This window comes from Camarhynchus parvulus, chromosome 3 (assembly GCF_901933205.1).
Source record: "Camarhynchus parvulus chromosome 3, STF_HiC, whole genome shotgun sequence".
Taxonomy (NCBI): domain Eukaryota; kingdom Metazoa; phylum Chordata; class Aves; order Passeriformes; family Thraupidae; genus Camarhynchus; species Camarhynchus parvulus.
Window position 1 is genome coordinate 56,601,929 of NC_044573.1, and position 17,758 is coordinate 56,619,686.

Here is a 17,758-nt window from a genome sequence, read left to right on the forward strand (position 1 = left end):
TAAAACTAACAGCTGCTGTTTTGAAGCTAATCTTAGTGAATTGAATGTTCTTAACCATTTCTGCAATCCCACAGTCCTTTATCTTGCCTCTCCTGCTGCTTTCCCACCACCCCTGATCCCATTAGCAAAACTTGAGGCAGCCTCAGCTTTTACCAAAGTGCAGCTTTGGTTTCAGCTGCTTTTCTGCAAGAGGAAGTGAATGTTGCGCTTTTTTCTCTGTGGCATGGTTGTGATAAAGCTGTGGTGTTCTTATCTCTCTTTTAGGTAGTGGCTCTTTATGACTACACAGCGCATCGATCAGATGAGCTAACCATCCATCGCAGTGACATTATCCAAGTGTTATACAAAGATAATGATAACTGGTGGTTTGGCAGCCTAGCAAATGGACAGCAAGGCTATTTTCCAGCTAATTATGTGGCTGGTGAAAGTAAGTTTACTGCTGTCTTCCTGGTATACCGGTGTGGGTTTAACTGATGCTCCAAGATTTTACCGTGCTGTTCTACTTGTTGTTCCGAAGATAGGAATTTATGTAGTACACACGTGGCATAATGATGACTTACTGTGGTGCAAAAATTGTATTAAGTTAGCTAACCATTGCACTTTCAGCTTATGGAATAATTCAGCTTACTACTGACTTAATTATCTGTCAGCTGGATTGATCCCTTGTCTCTTCTAATACAGAGCCACCTATTTCAGGCCCCAGCTTGGCAATGTTTTAGGACACATCAGAGCATTTCGCAAACGTCTTGGGGTTTTGTCTTAGGCAATTTCCATTAAATCTAGCTTTTGTACAAACTCTTAATTTTCCCCCACTCTAATGGAGAATGTTCAGTTCCCAAGTATCTGGATTTCAGTATGAAGTTTTAAAAGAACTTTAATGGTTAAATCTCACATTTGAGCACTGGAGTTGCTTCCAGGTCCTTTTCATTAAAATAGTTTTGATTAAACTGATACAGACTAACCTAGATGAATTTGAGCAAATAATATAGAAAGCATCCTACTTAGTCCACTGCTGTAAAGATGCTCAGTGTGCTGGTGTAAATATCCAGCTTGTGGACACAGCATGTGGTTGCACACTACAAGAAATTCATTTGCCTTCCTAAACTATCAAACTATCAGTTATACTGATATTTAGAAATCTTTTAACCCAACATTTCTCAAGATGGTTTTCCCCATTTTTTAGTTCCTCCCTGTGTCTTTAAAGTGAAATCCAGTATTTGAGCTTCTTTCCTAAAAAACACTTGCACATAATACTGTGCTCACTTGATGGGGTCAATTAAAAGTTAGGTTGATTATGCCCTTTCCTACTGTCTTCTCCTTGAACATCCTGTGCACTTTGCCCTGCCTTTCCTCCTTGTAAGATACCCCAGAGAGAAGTCTGAAGGAAGAGTCTTCAGTGAGGGCCTTAAAAAAGTGTTCTGAAAAACAAAGAAAGACAAAGCCTAAACAAAATTTTTGAGGCAGTTGTACAATTGTGAAAAAAAATCTCTGGTAAATAATTTGCTATTGCAGTTGATGATCGTCTTATTGAATCAAAAGAAACATGTAAGATACATTTGTTAAGTATCCACTGCTTTCTAACAGTATGGACTTTGTTCTTAGGTAAATGTTTGAATGGTTTTATACAGTAACCAATATATAAATCACATTTAAATCTAAACTTGCTAGTATAAATAAAGGTTTATGGGATAAATTTTCATAAATTCTCATACATTTGTCTTCAAACATTTTTCACCTGGTTTTGTTCACATACTGGTTTTGGCTAGATTGTAACATCATGGTAGTTCACAAATTCTTTCATAGCTCTAATAATGGTGAATTATGGTTCCTCTTTTCAGAAGAATATGAAGAACAAGCTTCAGGATTAATACCAGATTCTGCTCCTCTCCTACCAGAAGGACCAACAGAAGCAGAGGAAGGTTTTCTGACACTAGATAAGGTAATAATTTGAGAAGGAAGGATTCTGTAAGTAGAAGTAGGTTGTCTTTTGTGTGCCAAATGGACTGTATTAATTTTTGAGCCTTTATGTAAAAAATTCTTATGTGTAGATCTCATTCCAGGCAAGTAGGTATACTTCCAGTAGAAGTTTATCTTGTGTGGAATCAGCTGTTCCATCATGTGGCAATTAAATATCCTGCTTACTTCCACCATTCTAATGGGTGGCAAACCTCCCATTGACTCCAAGTTTACAGAGGTTATGTGTGCATAAGCATTCCTCTTTCTGTGATTTTTGTTAGTCAGAATATACAATATGTACAGAAGAAAAAGAAACAGGACCCAGGTTTTAGTCCAGAAAAGAAATGGACATTTGATTTTTATGGACTGGGGTTTTTTTCCCCTGAATTTTAGAGATTCCACTATATGCAAAGCAGGCCAATTAACTCTCTCTTCTTCAGAGGATTAGAAACTTTGCATGCTTATGTTTCCCTTCTGTGAAATAAAACTAATGATTGTCTTAAAACATGGGATATCTTCTAAGAAAAAAAGTAATTAAAAATTAGTTCAACAACTGTTAGAATTTAAGAAATTTTTATTTCAAAATGTTTGTATCCTTAATAAGTGTACTTTCCACAACTTTCATTTTCATTTACTGAGATGGTACTAACACAACTACTTTAAAAGTATTGCTCAGATTTCTTTCAAATTATTTGACCATGTACTTTCCTAAAATTGAATCTAATATTTTGTATCTGATTTGCAAGACTCCAAGCATATTCTGTGTTGCTTAGTTACGACTTTTGGGGACTTCTCAAATGATTCATCTAATCTTTGCTCCATGGTGTATACAATCATAGAATTATTTAGGCTGGAAAAGACATTGCAGTGTTCAAGGTTAGAACGCTCAAGACTATTTCTGTTGACCTTTTTTGTGCAGCTTCTGTTTTTAGTAGGTGAATATAGAGATAGCATTTAAGAAGTTACTGAGATTACTCACTTGGCAATCTTGTTGAAGCTGGCTGTCTTCTTGAAGCCAACTGCTACAAATTGTATTACTTGTTGTTTTGTTCCTAACTATACTTGAAAAATCACTAGTAGTAGTAGTAATTAATCTGAAGTATCCTTTACATCTCTGTAGCTGAGAAATTCCTAGGCAAACCATTGTCCAGGAAATGCAAGGGTGCTCTACTTACAGATACTTCTATAAGGGTAGACTGGAATAAATACAGGAAAAATCACATTACTAGTGATTTCTTTAATTTATTGTGTACATGGCTAGAGGCAAGGAGGGTATCCCAGAGGATGTTTTTGAAATCACCCAGTTTCACTCATACCTGGATTAGAAGAGAGAGAGAATGCTGTAATACCTATTTTTATTAGACTTGGTCATTGTTATCCACATCTGTTTTTCTGTTTTAATCCGGTAGGAATTTAGTCAGTTTACTGTATCGCAATACTTTTATGTACACCAGCTGCCGTTACTAACATTTGCAACCCATATTTGTTATTCAGCTTTGTGAGAAGCAACATTCGATTAGTTTCGATTGCTTAGAATTTCTCAAGTGTCTATGGCTGACATATTTTTCTAACACTAGTATTTTTATTACTGGTAGTACTTGTTTTAGTAACACTGAGTTTTAATATTATTTAATTAAAATGAAATAAATTCAATTCCTAAATTGAATTCTATTTCTACCTTGAGTTACATTATCTACATATTTAATTGTTAGTTGGAATTTTGTAGTAGTCTACAAGAAAGACATAATGAATCAAATGTACAATATCAGTCCAAAACCAAGCAAATACATTGCTTTTCTTCTTGCACAGCAGCCAAGGGTAGTACAAAATCATAGAATCTAGAGGGAAATTGTGAAACAGGTCCTAAAAAAATTATATAAGGGGATGTACATACGAGATTAAACTAGCAAAGAATGAACACTGGAGAGGGCATACAAAGTAATACCTGATGTGAAGTCAATGCACTCTTCTTTCTTTCACTTTTCTTTCCTTCTGCTGTTAAACAAGATCAGGGAGCATTAAGCTGGAATGGAACACATCTACTATTGGTAGAAGGAAATTTTTGTTTATGCCATGCTTAGTTATCCTGGTGAACTCAACTACTACAAGACACTATTAATTGTGTGCGCTTAGGGATTGATTGCCTTAATAACACATTTTAGGCTGAGGTAATGGCTCAGATTTCAAAAGCATTGGAATGACTGGGAAAGACGATTTGATGGATTTATTTAAATTTCAAGTCACATCAGCACTGTATAAACCATCAAGAGGATAGTGACTTTAACCAATGAAGAATCAAATCTCTGTAATACTTATGATGCCTTGAAATGTAATAGATTTACAAAAGCTGCAGAGTTCTGCATAGAAGAAACAACTTGTCATTCAGCTGTTTGCCAGAATGAATGAAAGTTTTACAGGGCTTTGGCTTTAGGCAATACCAGAGACTTCTGAGACAAAACTGCTAAGATGACCACTGATGGGGCTCATCGGTTATGGCAGTTCCTGTCTTGCAGCAGTGACACAGCAACTTTTCTTCCTATTCCTTTCACTTTTTCTCAGTATAAGACCTGATGAAGGGAAATGCCAATTTCCTTTATATGGGAGATAGAAAAATATAGTAAAACCCTGCATTTTGTTGGGGTTTTGTTTGCTTTGTTTTTTTTTTCTTGCTTTGGCAGAAAAGCTTTTATTTTTTTAATCCAAAAATACTTACTGAGTAATTAGGTTGTTGCTTAAGTTGTTGACACAAGCAGTAAAATATAAATCAATTTTTTAGTTGGTTTTTTTTTTGGACACAAGAATGTTTTCCCAAATACTTAGTTATACCTCGGTCTGCTATATCTATTGTTCTTTCTGGGTTTTTTTGAGGATTACTCAAATGTTTAGCACTGTTAAGACTGCAAAACAGTTACTGTGAAAATCATCCTAGCAATTACTTGTGAGATTTTGGTACTGTTCAAGACTAAATAAGGCACTTAAAATATTGACTATGACAATGGTTTTAATTACTGAGAATATCTGATAGTCTAATTAAGAATAGTTTTAAAACTGCAGATATTACACATGCATATCTAGCTAATCGTCAGGGCTTTATGAGTGAATAAAGTGGAATTATTAACATTAGAAGAGGGTGTAATACTTAAGATCCAATATTGAACTTTGCAAATAGTTTCTAGAAAAGCTTTAGTTCAAAGAACTTTCTTTCAAAATACTTTCTACCATCAGTTTTGCATTCATAACAATAATTTTATGCAAACCTTGTTTTCCTGCCGTAGGAGTTACTTAACTCCTGAGCCACAAAATTAGGTCATAATCATCTTTAATTACAACATGCATGTAAACTGCCAATTGAAATTTCATGGAGTGAAGTTCTCACTGCACTGATGAAGAATTCCAAGAAATAGAGATGGATTTATCAACTGGCTGCTCCAGTTAATGTGTTGTTTTCAGGTTCCTTAACTTGAAGGTGGAAAGGACAGCAATTCAGATAGGGTTCTGTTAGAAGCCATAGTGTTGGTTTTGCAAAATTTTGGCCAATCAGAAACATTTCAAAGTCAATAGAGCGTCTTTTTTTTTCCCCAGAAGTTTTCTGCTGGCTATAAGATCTTGTGAACCTGTTTTATAATTCAATGGCCTCACTACATGAAATACATGTAGCTGGATTCTGAATATTAAATATGCAATGCCATGTTACATGAGAATAGTAGGAAGTAGTAATAGACAAAATAGTAAATTTAAAACTTCCATTAAAGGTGTAAGAAAGTATTCTTTCTGGTATGTTTATCTTTGGAAAATTATGTCAAGATGTAAATAGAAAAAAAAAGAAAAGGCTTACTGGCAAGAACCACATTATTATTGCACAATTTGAATAATCTACCCAAAGGTCATCAAAACTTGATTCCATGTATATTTAAACAAATTTAGGGATTATCACTGTTCACATAAATAATTCATGGTCTCACTCTTCTTCCCCTAGAGGAGGTCCTTGTCAGAATTTGTGAATACTTAACCCAGTGTGTCTGAAACCAACCTGCCAAGCAATTGATGCTTTTCCCCTGGGCTTGAGCTGTTTACGTGAGGGTGATTTTGTGGGCTTAAAATTTATTTATTGAATCTAAATATTTAAAAAGCATGGAAAGCTTGTTCCACATTTCAGAAATAATAGATATAAGTTTTTCTATTAGTTTCATCAAACACTTTTATTTTATAATTTGTACTGTTTCTCTTTTCTCCATTGATGTTACCTTTCTTCAGGTTACAGGGGAACACTTCAAAGACTGATTATCTTTTAGGAAGAGGAGGGGGAAATAGGAAGATCTGATTATGCTAATGAGGGGAGTACTAAGGAATTAATACAATGAAACTCTTGCAGTGAATAGAGCTGAAGACTTTTGACACATCATGAAGTCTGTTCATTTTCAAGGTTCAGGGAGATAGCAGAAAAAAGTGATTTTCAATTGAATTAGAATGTATTGTAGTGAAGTTCATAATTCTGAGCTTCATTCCTAGGTAATATGATTACAGATCTCTCTGCAGGTATCGACATCTGGGCTGAAAGAAACTGCTTTTCTAGAATCAATCTGCAAAGCTACTGTCTAGTCTTCCACATATATTGTTTAATAGCATTATAAAATAGATATTTCTTTATAAATCCTACTTTTGAAGTAGTAATTACTTTGATTATTCTTTAAGAAATCATTCATCTGAAGGAAATGTTACTATGGCACTATCTATAAGGAATGGGCCATTTTCTTAATCTTTACCCAGTATTAACATATTTTAGCTTTTGAGTTCTTAAGTTTCCTATTTCTTAGTACTCTGTTTTTCCTTTAAAATGCAGTTTGTACTGTTTGAGATAGAATCATAGAATGTGAAGGGGTTGGAATGGACCTTAAGGATTATCCAGTCCCAACCCCCTCTGTCGTGGGCAGGGACACCTCCCACTAGACCAAGTTGCTCAAGGCTTTATCTGACCTGGCTTTGAACACTCACAGGGTTGGGGCATCCACAACTTTCTTGGGCAACCTGTTTCAGTGTTTCTCCACCCTCACAGTAAAAAATTTCCTCCTAATATGTAACCTAAACTTCCCCTCTCTCCATGTATACCCATTATTCCTTGTCCTGTCATTACAGGCTGTTGTGGGAATGGTACTCCCCAGTTCAGTGCCCCCACTGAGGCTCTCCCAATCCACACAGCACTCTCTTGCTCCCACTTCCTTCCCCCTTTCCACTGCACCAGAATGAAGTTGAGAATTGGAGGCACAAAAGGTGAAGATCATGGGTTGCGATAAGAAGAATTTACTGTAAACAGCAATGAGATAAGAAAATGAACAGTAGCATCAGCAATGTTAATAACAAAAGTGTACAAAAGAGAGTGATTCACATCCAGAGATGATCTCTGTGGAGTCTGCTACAATAAATTAGTGCCAGATGGCTTCTCCCCACCAAGTTTTGGACTGGAAGGAACACCCTTCTCCAAGAGAGTCCTTTTTCCCCCACCCCTGGCAATGCTGTGAGGTCCTATCACATTTGGATCCTGGCTCTGCCCTCCCAGCTATTGCACAACATTTAAGCCTGCCCTGGCTGAAATCAGGACACAGAAAAGGAGTCCCCCTCCAGCTTCTCTGTAGGCCCTCTTCCGATACTGAAAGGTTATGAGGTCCCCGCACATTCTCCACACAACCTTCTCTTCTCCAGGCTGAACAGCCCAAACTTTCTCAGCCTGTCTTCATAGCAATGGTGCTCCAGTCCTCTGATCAACTTCGTGACCCTCCTCTTGACTTGCTCCACCACTTCCATGTCCAGAACTGGGCACAGCACTCCAGGTGGGGTCTTACAAGAGCAGAGTAGAGAGGCCAGATCACCTCCTATGACCTGCTGACCACATTCCTTTGCGTGCAGCCCAGGATTTGTTTGGCCTTCTGGGCTGTGAGCACACATGGCTAGCTCATGCTGAGTTTGTCATCAGCCATTGCCCCCAAATCCTTCTCCACAAGGCTGCACTCAATCACTTCTCTGCCCAGCCTGTAAGTGTGTCTGGGATTGCCACAACCCAGGTATAGGGCTTTGTACTTTTTTGAACTTCATGAGGTTAGCATAGAGCCAGCTGTCAAGGTGCCTGTGGATGGCATCCCTTCCCTCCAGTGTGTCAGCTGCACGTCCAAGTTGAGTTACTCTCTCTTAAACATGTGTGGTGCTACTTTATTTGTAAGCCAGTAGCTATGTGTTCTGTCTCAAGAAATATTTACACTTGTGTCTATAGTATTACTAGAGTCCTTGAAAGAGAAGATATCTGGTTTACAAGCAAATTAATACCTGTTGGGGGAAAAAAGAGAAGGGGGAACTTCATGCATAGACGTTTACTGTAGGTGACCAGTCTGTTTAAAGATAGGAAGAATCAAGCTGAACCACTGAGTTGGTCAAGCAGAACCAAAAATGCTGTTAAGTGACATGTATCTCAGGAGCAAGCTGACTTTTCCCTAACCCATTTTTCTCCTTGGGTCCTCTTAGCCTCTTTCTGAAGAAAATTGAACTTTTTCATGCAAATGTTAATGCAAAGCTGTGATCCCATAAAAATTCCCAGAGGCCAAATTGTTAAGAATGAAAACAGGTGTTCTAAACCATACTGCTTCAATCTGAAGTATCTTGTCTCCACTCTTCCTCCTCCTCCTTTTGTTATCCCTCAAAAATTCACGTAGTGGATCTGATTCTGAGATGCAGTATTTGCTGTGTTAAGCCATGACTACAGATTTCACCCAACAGATTTTTCCTTGTGTGCAAAAAAGAGAAATTCATGCCAATGTCTGTCTTGTATACTGAGCCATGGTTCTTCTAGATTCTCACATCTAAGCTAATACTGTTAGATATAAGGGCCAGAATATGGTCAGTCTGATTTACCCAGGCTTGTTCTTTAAAAACACTAAAGGGGTGGGGGGAAGCAATTGTAAGTTAATTGCATTTTAAATAGGAAGGTCATGGCAAAAGAAATATATGTAATTCTGGTAGCAAAGGTCTCTGCCAGTTGTTCATTTAATGGGGAAATGTGTGGATGGATGCAGAATAGCAGGGAAGAAAATGATGAGTGAGGTGTGGTGTCACATTTCTCCTGAACTTGACTTGTTAGAACAGTTTTGACAGCAGGCATTGGCATAGTTTTGGGTAGTTAAATACATGGCTGTGAATCTTTTATCCATGGACTGCATAATAGAAAACAAGATACAAGGTTAGTACTGAGTGTAGCGTCCTAAAGATGAGCATGGAAAGGCACAGAGACATGTTCATTCTTGCCGTCTGTGATCCAATGAGTTTTTAATTAGATGAAGTTCTGTAGAAACAGCTTCTATGGGAGAGTTCCTCTGTAGGCTATAGAGCAAATTCATTTACTGTCATGGCTTGAGTCATCTGAATAGATTCCCTGCACCACTCTATTCTGTCCATCTACCTCCTAGTCTGCCAGAGAATCTCTGCAGACAAATCTTAGGGACAAATCTGCACAGCCTAGAGGAAAGCACCACCAAAAATGTAGATTTGGGATGGGACTATGTCCTTAGTATTTCCTTTAGATGACCTCTGCTTCAGGTTCTTTTAGAAAGTGTGTTCTGAAATACCTGATTGCTCCCACAAGTTGCAGAGGAGGGGTTTAGTGCTTGATTTTCTGCTGTGGATTCTATAGCAGGGATCAGGAACTTGATATGCTTTTGTGTATTTTGCCTTTATTTATATTGCTTTGGTTGCTTCTTATGTGGCAGCAAGAGAGAATGTTAAGTATGAAATGAAAGAGCTGTAAAGCAAGCAAGCCCTTTAGAAAAGGAAAATGTGTACTTCATTCCAATTTTCACTTCTGTGATCTTTAGAAAAGCCAAGCTTCTACAGCTGACATGTTCTCTTCTTCTGGTGGGCTATATCTCACAAACGGGGAGAATTAGAACATGGCAACAAAATTGAACACCACTAGTGGCACTGTACAAATAAGCTCATTTTTTGTGCTGTGTTCAGCATTTGTTCTTGTGAGCAGAAAAATATTCAGAAGTGTCTGAAACGTTAGGGTGTTTTTCTTTAAAGCAAACACTGGCCTAATAATGCTATATTAATATTTAAGCTCTGTGATCTGAAGGAGTGTCTGGCTCACACCATGCCTGTTCCAGCACCAGCTTCACTGCATCTTAGTACAGAGGCAGTGACGATAGTGCAGAGCTGTTTGGAGCTTCCTGGGAGATCTGCCCATGCATAACAAGTGGTTGAGAGGTTTAGAAATGGATAAAGATGAGATCAACAGCCTCCTCAGCTCCTCCATATTCCAGCCTTCCCTGGCTTGCTCCTGACATTGACATGTCCTTAGTGAGTTCCCAATGTTACCACACCTCCTTTGCCAAAGACCTGCATGTTTTCCCAGCCTCCACTTCTTCCTCTTGATGCTTCATCCCCTTGTTTCACCAGCTCCTTGCATCTGCCACTGATCCCCTTGTTTCTTCAGTACTGCTTCTTCTTACATCACTAGGATGGGAAAAGAGGATTAAGGATTGGACTGAGAGGGACACAAAGGTGTGTGGGACAGACAAAAGGAGGTCGTGGCAGTGAGATCTGATTCATAAAGATCTAGTATCTAGTTCCTCCTTTGTTACATGCTTGAAAGTTTGTAGGAATTAAGAGAGCTGTCATAAACAGGACTGTGGATTGTTGGAAATCTGTCTCCATACACCTAGGAATTCTCATGGGTTGCCATCTGAGATGAACAGCTATCTGAATGCCTCCAAATGTGTGCTCTTCTTTCCTTGGTACTCATACTAAAAAGCTGTGCTTTAATATATGAAAGGCTATGTGATGGGTTCTTTTTAAAACAGATCATAAGAATTTTCAGTTAAGCAGCTTAATTTAGTGGATACTTTAAGCTTCTAACTGTAAAACAAGGATAATTTTCTGTGTTTAGGTGTCTGAAAGTATTCAAAATCTTAGTGTATTTTTTATAAGAGGTCAGTCTTCTGTAGCAGCACTTCAGGAAATTCTACAGTCCTTTGGAATGGTTCATATTTGATTATAGTAATTGTATAGTGAGAAGATTCTGTACTGTTTGCTAAAAAATGTGGGTAAAATGGTTCAACATCATTCACACAGGATTTTCTGAAAAGTATTTTGTTTTCACTGTGAGCAGAATGAACTAATGATTGTACGTATGGCAAGGAACCACAAGGTTATAAATGCTGAAGGAAGTATTAATTACTTGGAGTCATTCCCTTTACAACACTCCCTTGTATTTTTCATATCAGTAGTATTATATTTCCTTCTTTTGTGTTTACTTTTACCATTGACTTAGTCTCAAGTTTATTACTGTATTAAGAAGGATTTTGTGTGTGAAGTAGATGATTTTTCTTCCTAGCCCTGCCAGTGCTACATTGTTGTATTCTAATAGGCTGACTTTTGTCTAAACTAATCCAGCAATCTGTGTTTTTACAGCAGACTAATTCTAATGACTAATGTTTGAACATGGTTCTTGTGTGCAGCGCAAAGGTATGAATTCAGTGAGTCAGTGGGAGCTTGATCCTGTTTATTCTAAATCAGCAGAAAAATAATATTAAACTAATAAAATAATCTGTCCCTGAAGACTCAGGGCATTCATATTTCCTTATGGGAATTCTTCCATTAGGTTTGAGACCTGTTAGAATTAGGTTTATTTGTAGAGGGAGCAAGTTGTACAGAGACCCTCTAGATACTTTGGAAGTGAGAGAATCTACTTTTCCAGATTTGGGGAAATTTTAGCCCTGAACTACAAAGTAACCTGGAGTGATTTGAACTGCTTTTGAAGGAAACTTGTAAGATTAAAAAATACAGGTTTTTCTTGTGAAAACTATGCAATAAGAAGGCTTTATAGCATTCTGATTTTTTACTTGTAGAAGCACAAATAACAATTCTTTTAAAACAATGTGTGTTTTAAGCTGGCTTCAAGCAGATTCGTAACCTCTTGTTTCTACATATACCTGAAAACTGTCTTTTATTTGCAAGCAGCCTTTTTTTTTGTAGCAGGGCACTGTTTCCTTGTTTGTAACCACACAGGAGTTAACATTTCATGGCTGATAGACATTCTTTTTCAAACGAGGTATATTCTCTCCTTATTCAGGAAGCTGGTGGGTTTTCTATGCACACGTGTTGGCCCTGTTGTCTGTCGTCTTTTTACCTTCCTGCTTTTAATGTCTCTTTTACAGATGTCACCAGTCACCAGTAAGTCAGGGGACCTGAAATTTACCTCCAGACATGACACAGATAGAGACTCACCTGCAACACAGTAAGCAAGAAATGCTTTTAACAATTTGCAGTGTTATTCCTACAACAACAGCTGTTTAAAAACTGTGAGAAATGTTGGAAGGGTTGATTTTTTTTTTCAAGCAAAACAAGAAGTTAGCTTTAGGGTGATCAGTGGGAGAGTGCTTTACACCCAAAATGTGAAGGAAATAAGAGTTCTTACACATATGCACATCCCCAGAAGAGCACGGACTATAATGTACATGGCAATCAAAACTCAGGGATATGTGGTTGCTCACTGGCATCCCTTAGCTGTGTATTAGGATTTATTGCTGCAGACACCTTCTAAAAGTTAATTAATGTAAATTCCAAAAGGTTTTCACATTCTAAAAAGATGCCAGCAGCACCTTTGATGATGACACTTGCATTTCTTAAAAATTGTAGCTCTCTGTTGCGTGAAAGCTGTAAGCGGGTAAGATCTCAGCATTTTGAACAGGAGCTTCCATAATATCTTCAGCTTTTGCAACCATTTTTGCTTCAAAAATTGATATCTGAAAATACTTCCCATGTTTGCCATTGTATCTGTCACCTAAGCAAAGTTATTTCACTGATCATTTTCCAGACTGGTTCCTTCCTCATATAAATAATCGACATGCTGTAAATGCAGATACATACCTCATTTGAACCTGTCTTTTCAGGTATGTATCTGCATTTACAGCATTATGTAGATTATTAGGAGATACAAAATCTGAATTTTCTATCTCCAGCTGTCTCTCAATTTGAAAATAAATTGTGAGTGGAAGGTTTAACTCTCAATCACTATGAGAAGTGGGCTGTGCAACCACACATTGAAAGAATTCAGTGTTGAATTTTGGACACAACTATTCTAGTGTTATATTCATTAAGGAAGGGAATGCCTTAAAAGCACAGTTATTGTGACACTTGACACAGTCTGTTAAAAGTCAGTATCAGAAATTTGGGATAATTCAACTCCATTGGTAGGACTTCAGGAAACAATTATTTTGAGTGACCTTTCCAGGGCATCCACTGAAAAATGTGGGACCACAGATTTAAAATGTGGAATCACAAATTATTTAAGAAGACTCAAGAATGCTGAGTCATACTAAATACAAATTTTTATTTTAATTGAAACTAGGGCTTTCCTGAGAAGATGTCACACTGAAGGAATAGAGCCCAAAAATTACTTCAGTTACATTTCAAAAAGGTGAAAGAAGACACCTATGTGCTTGAATCACTGGAATATGCTCCCTCATTCTGAACCATAGGGAGCAGGAGCATCATGGAGATTCCAGTCTGAAATCATGCATGCTCCGTGTCATAGCACTTCACAGCAGTGACCACATTGACCAGGTCTTTTCAGAAAAGACTACAATCTGTTGCCTTATTTTGAAGCTAGAAAAGAATCCTCTGACAGTGCTGATGCCACTAGTGTGAAAAACTGTCAGTATTTCTGTTTATAGGTATTTATACAGCACACGTCAGGTAATAAAACAGCTCAGAAAGAGGGCTGCCTATTTTTCATGAAAACTCTCACTTTACTTTGACCAAAAACATGGCCTGCCAGGACTCTAGTTTTCTTGGTCACTGCAGTCAATGTGTCTTGAAATATCCCTAAAAATTTATATACATGCAAGTGTTGCCATCTTAACTGGAAAAGGTTTATATTTCTGCATCTAACAGCAATATCAACGTGACTTGAGATCCAGTCCAATCTGTACTTAAATAGTTGCTCCACCTAAAACATGCTGGTTTTTTCCTGTTTTCTGTGAAAATACACTTAAGATTCATGTCACATTGATATATACGATATGAAATTTATATACTGCATAATTTCTAAGAATTGAGTGGTTGTCAAGTACACACTTTCAGTATAGAGAAGTGAAACTTTAATACCTGTGCAACTTGCTGAGCCAAATGAATGTTCACTGGTTTGCTTATTAGAACAGTATTGTTCACTATAGCCACAATACCAGCTGTAAAAGAACATGAATGGCAAGTCTTTATGAAATGTCTGTTTTTTGATAATTTCTGGGTGGAAAATAAGGTTTTGCAATAGTAAAATAAATTTTATACAAGATGGTAGTAGACCTTTATCTTAGCCAAGCAGTTCATGTGTCTTCTGCAGACTCTAGAAGAAATAGAGAAATTATGCAAAGTGATTTTAATCTAAGTTTTGATACATCATCACATCTGATGTTCAAATAATAAAAAGATGAAAACTGCTTCTCAAAATTAGAGTAGCTTTATATTGGAAATAGCATAGTACTTACCCTTTGAATAGTAATGGTTGGCTGCTACTTGTCAGCACAGCCAGTATGTCCTTAGGTGTGTTCCCATTGTATGGCTTCCTTGAGCTGCACTAGGTAGTGCTCTCCATAAATTTACATAAGACCCAGCTGAACACTGACTTTGGCACATTGGCACTTACAACACTGAATAATTATGATCTTGTACCCTAGTTTCCTCATGCACCAGTACTCCTCAAATTGTTCTAGGAATCCTAACACAGAGGTTCTTAGACTCCCAAACCTTTTTCTTAGGATGTTACAGCACTAGAGCTGCAGCAATCCACATATTCATGAGTATACAGTTTAGCTTTAAAAAAAGTTCCAACTACAAGCAGATATTCATCAGTTCATTAGCAAGGCTGATGTGTAAATATTTTCATCTATAAAACCCGATTACATTAGGACAGTATCATCAACAGTGCAGCACTTGTAACACCATTTTTTGTGGAAAAGACACACATTACATTCTTCAGTCTTGATTCATCCATTTGCTTATGTGTTTCAACAGCATTAAACAGTTCAGGTCATAAACCAAGACCCTTTTGTGCTAGGCACAATACAAATTTTGAGCAAAGACAGTACCTTCCTTTGAAAGGTCAGAGACGAAGTATTGTTAAGTATTTATAGTTAAACTTACACCTTCTGCCAAGAGTGGGAATTCATGGTAAAAGTGGTGTAACATCTACATAATCCCTGCTATCATGTGCAAGACCAGTTAGAGGCATCAACTGGAATATAGGAGCTTGACCAGTCCTTTCGGCACTGTATGAAGGCTGATAAGCAGAAATAGACATTAAAGCCATTTCTGACTCTGTCCTTGTTCAGGTATATTAAAATGGAAGAACTAATCTTAGGCACTTTGACTGCGTGTCTTACTCTTGTTGCATAAATAAACCAGGAATCTCTCCTTAATTGTAAGTGTTTTGGTGTCTGAGCTTTGGAAAGTGGAAAAAAACAAGTGCAATTGCTTTTATGAGAGGAGGAGACTGGTAATTTGTATTTTTTAATTACATCTGTTGTCTGTTGATCAAGACGAACTGATTTTTAAGATCATGAGCAGTTCTTTTCAAAGCAATGCTATGATAAAAACTAGACTAGTGGAGTGGCCTCATATTTTGTCTTCATGGTTTTTCTGCCTTTGTTCTGCTGTGGAACAGTAGTTTTTGTAGTTGTTTCAGCATTGTGCTCAAGAGGACAAGCAGACAATTGCTCTAACACATCAGCTGTAGGTGGAAAAAGCTCTAAATTTGGGCTAACTTTGTGTTTCTTTTACTCTTTTTATATCCACCTTCCTCTAGAGATACAAAGAAAAAGAAGAAAAGGATACAAAGGAATGAGAGAGAAAATCAGCACAACTTAATGAGCGTTGATACTCCTCTGTCATCAGTTACAACTAATGGTGTTGAAAACGAGCCTGCATCCTGTGGGGTGGAATTGAAGAAGAAGAAGAAAAAGGCAGCGAGAGGCTCAAACTTAAGCACAAGTGGAAGGACAAATATTGCCTTTGAGCTGGAGCACCATGATGCAGAGGCATAATTTATTTCTGAATGCTGGGGCGATGTTCATTACACGCATTGAAGGCTGCAATTATGATCTCTCTTCCAAGATTAACAACAAACAAATAAATTAAAATACTTAAGTATGCAAAATGGTACCAGTTGTGACTTATCAATAGTGCAAACCTGTTTTGGATGACTTTTGCCCTGGCTTCCTTGAACTCAACAGAACCTGAAGGTTCAGCTCCTCACTGGACTGGAAAAGAACTGAAACTGTCAAATACAATGTTTCCTAATTTGATATCTGATTAAACTGTCACTTAGGCATTTGTGTAGGCTCTAGATCAATCCACGGCAAGCAAAGAATCAAGTGAAAAAGTGTGATCTAGAGCAAAACATGCCCAACCACTACATAAGTTATTAAAGTAGCATTTTAGAATGTGCTGTAAGTTAAATAGAAGAGTGTTCAGGATGGTAAAATACCAAAGGAGTGCTGACATTAAGGTGTACTTGAAAACACAAGCTTTTAAAAAATATTTTCCTGACATCAAATACGTGTTTGGACTGCATTTTGCAGCTCTGAAGGGAGTTGTGGAGTAACTACCTATGCAACTACATTGTCTTCAATAGGACTACTTGTTCTTATAAAATTTAATTAGTGTTGCAAATTCCAGGCAGTTGTATTTTTCAGATGGGGTGTGCTGCACATAGTAAAGATTCATTGCAGTTTTGTCAGAGTTCCTGGCTGCTTTGGCAGCAGTCTTGCCAAATATACTTTCTTTTGTCTGAATGAAATATTTCATATCCAACTATGCTGTTTGTTTTACTTGTAGTCCTTATTCACTTGTAAGCATCATTACTCTATTTTTTTACTTGAGTATTATTTTGTGAACTTTTACTAATGACTTCACTAATTAACTACGGTGTTAAATAATTTATGTTTTATATTAAACAAAACACTTTCTACCAGTTAGTGTTGGTATTTTTTCTGGCTGATGATGTCCAGTTTATTTTTACTCTGCTAGGAAATTCTTTCTCCTCCCCCTCTGAAGCAATAAATAACATAAAATTAGAAAGCCCTTATTTAGTAGACAGGGCACTTGATTCCATTAAAAAAAGAAGTGAAAATAACAATGCTGGGCACTGATGTGTGAAATGCACCCAGATGCAGAGGACTAGTTGCTGTATATTGTAATATCTTCCTTGCACATGTTTCGAAGCCAGAAAAATCTGCAAACTTTTTTCTTTTGAGTAAAGCACAGCAGCAAATCCTCTCTTTTCACCCCCTGGTAGTTGCTATTTGCCAGCAGTCCCAACTTTGCTGTGCCCGGAGTGTATGCATGGAGCCTTGCCCTAAATGGGGCTTGCGTGTGTGTACTGGAAACTTAGTGATGTCTCTTGCCCCAGTCAGAGGTGGTGTAAAATTACCTCACTCCTGGGGCTGCCTGATTCTGTCCAGGCTCCCCACCTCTTATGTCCCTGCAGTGTGTTCCAGCTCATCATCCTGTGTGACATGCGGCATTTAGAGATTTTATAATGGGGGAAAATCTCGACATCTTACATTTCTTAAAATGTCCTGGGTCACATTTAAAACAAGGGCAGAGCGTGACATCAGGCTCCACATCAGGAAGAGCTGAGCAGTAGCCAAGATCTAGGAGCTCATTGGAAAGCATTGTAAAATGTTAATTTGCCATTGTCGACGCTGAAGACAGAAATAACACTTCAGATAAACACCACGGAGAGATGGTAGTTCTAATCAAAGGC

General features: G+C 37.5%; 1 protein-coding gene across 1 annotated transcript in view; it reads left to right on the plus strand.

Annotated features, from left to right (window-relative positions):
* AHI1 (Abelson helper integration site 1) overlaps nucleotides 1-16,963 on the plus strand; it is an 81,399-nt gene extending 64,436 nt beyond the window's left edge. The window contains exons 21-24 of the mRNA XM_030945663.1: nucleotides 265-427; nucleotides 1,839-1,939; nucleotides 12,153-12,232; nucleotides 15,797-16,963. Of these exons, the coding sequence (XP_030801523.1) occupies nucleotides 265-427; nucleotides 1,839-1,939; nucleotides 12,153-12,232; nucleotides 15,797-16,034 (582 nt within the window). The 3' untranslated portion in view covers nucleotides 16,035-16,963. The remainder of the gene's footprint in view (nucleotides 1-264; nucleotides 428-1,838; nucleotides 1,940-12,152; nucleotides 12,233-15,796) is intronic.
* The last annotated feature ends 795 nt before the right edge of the window (nucleotides 16,964-17,758 follow it).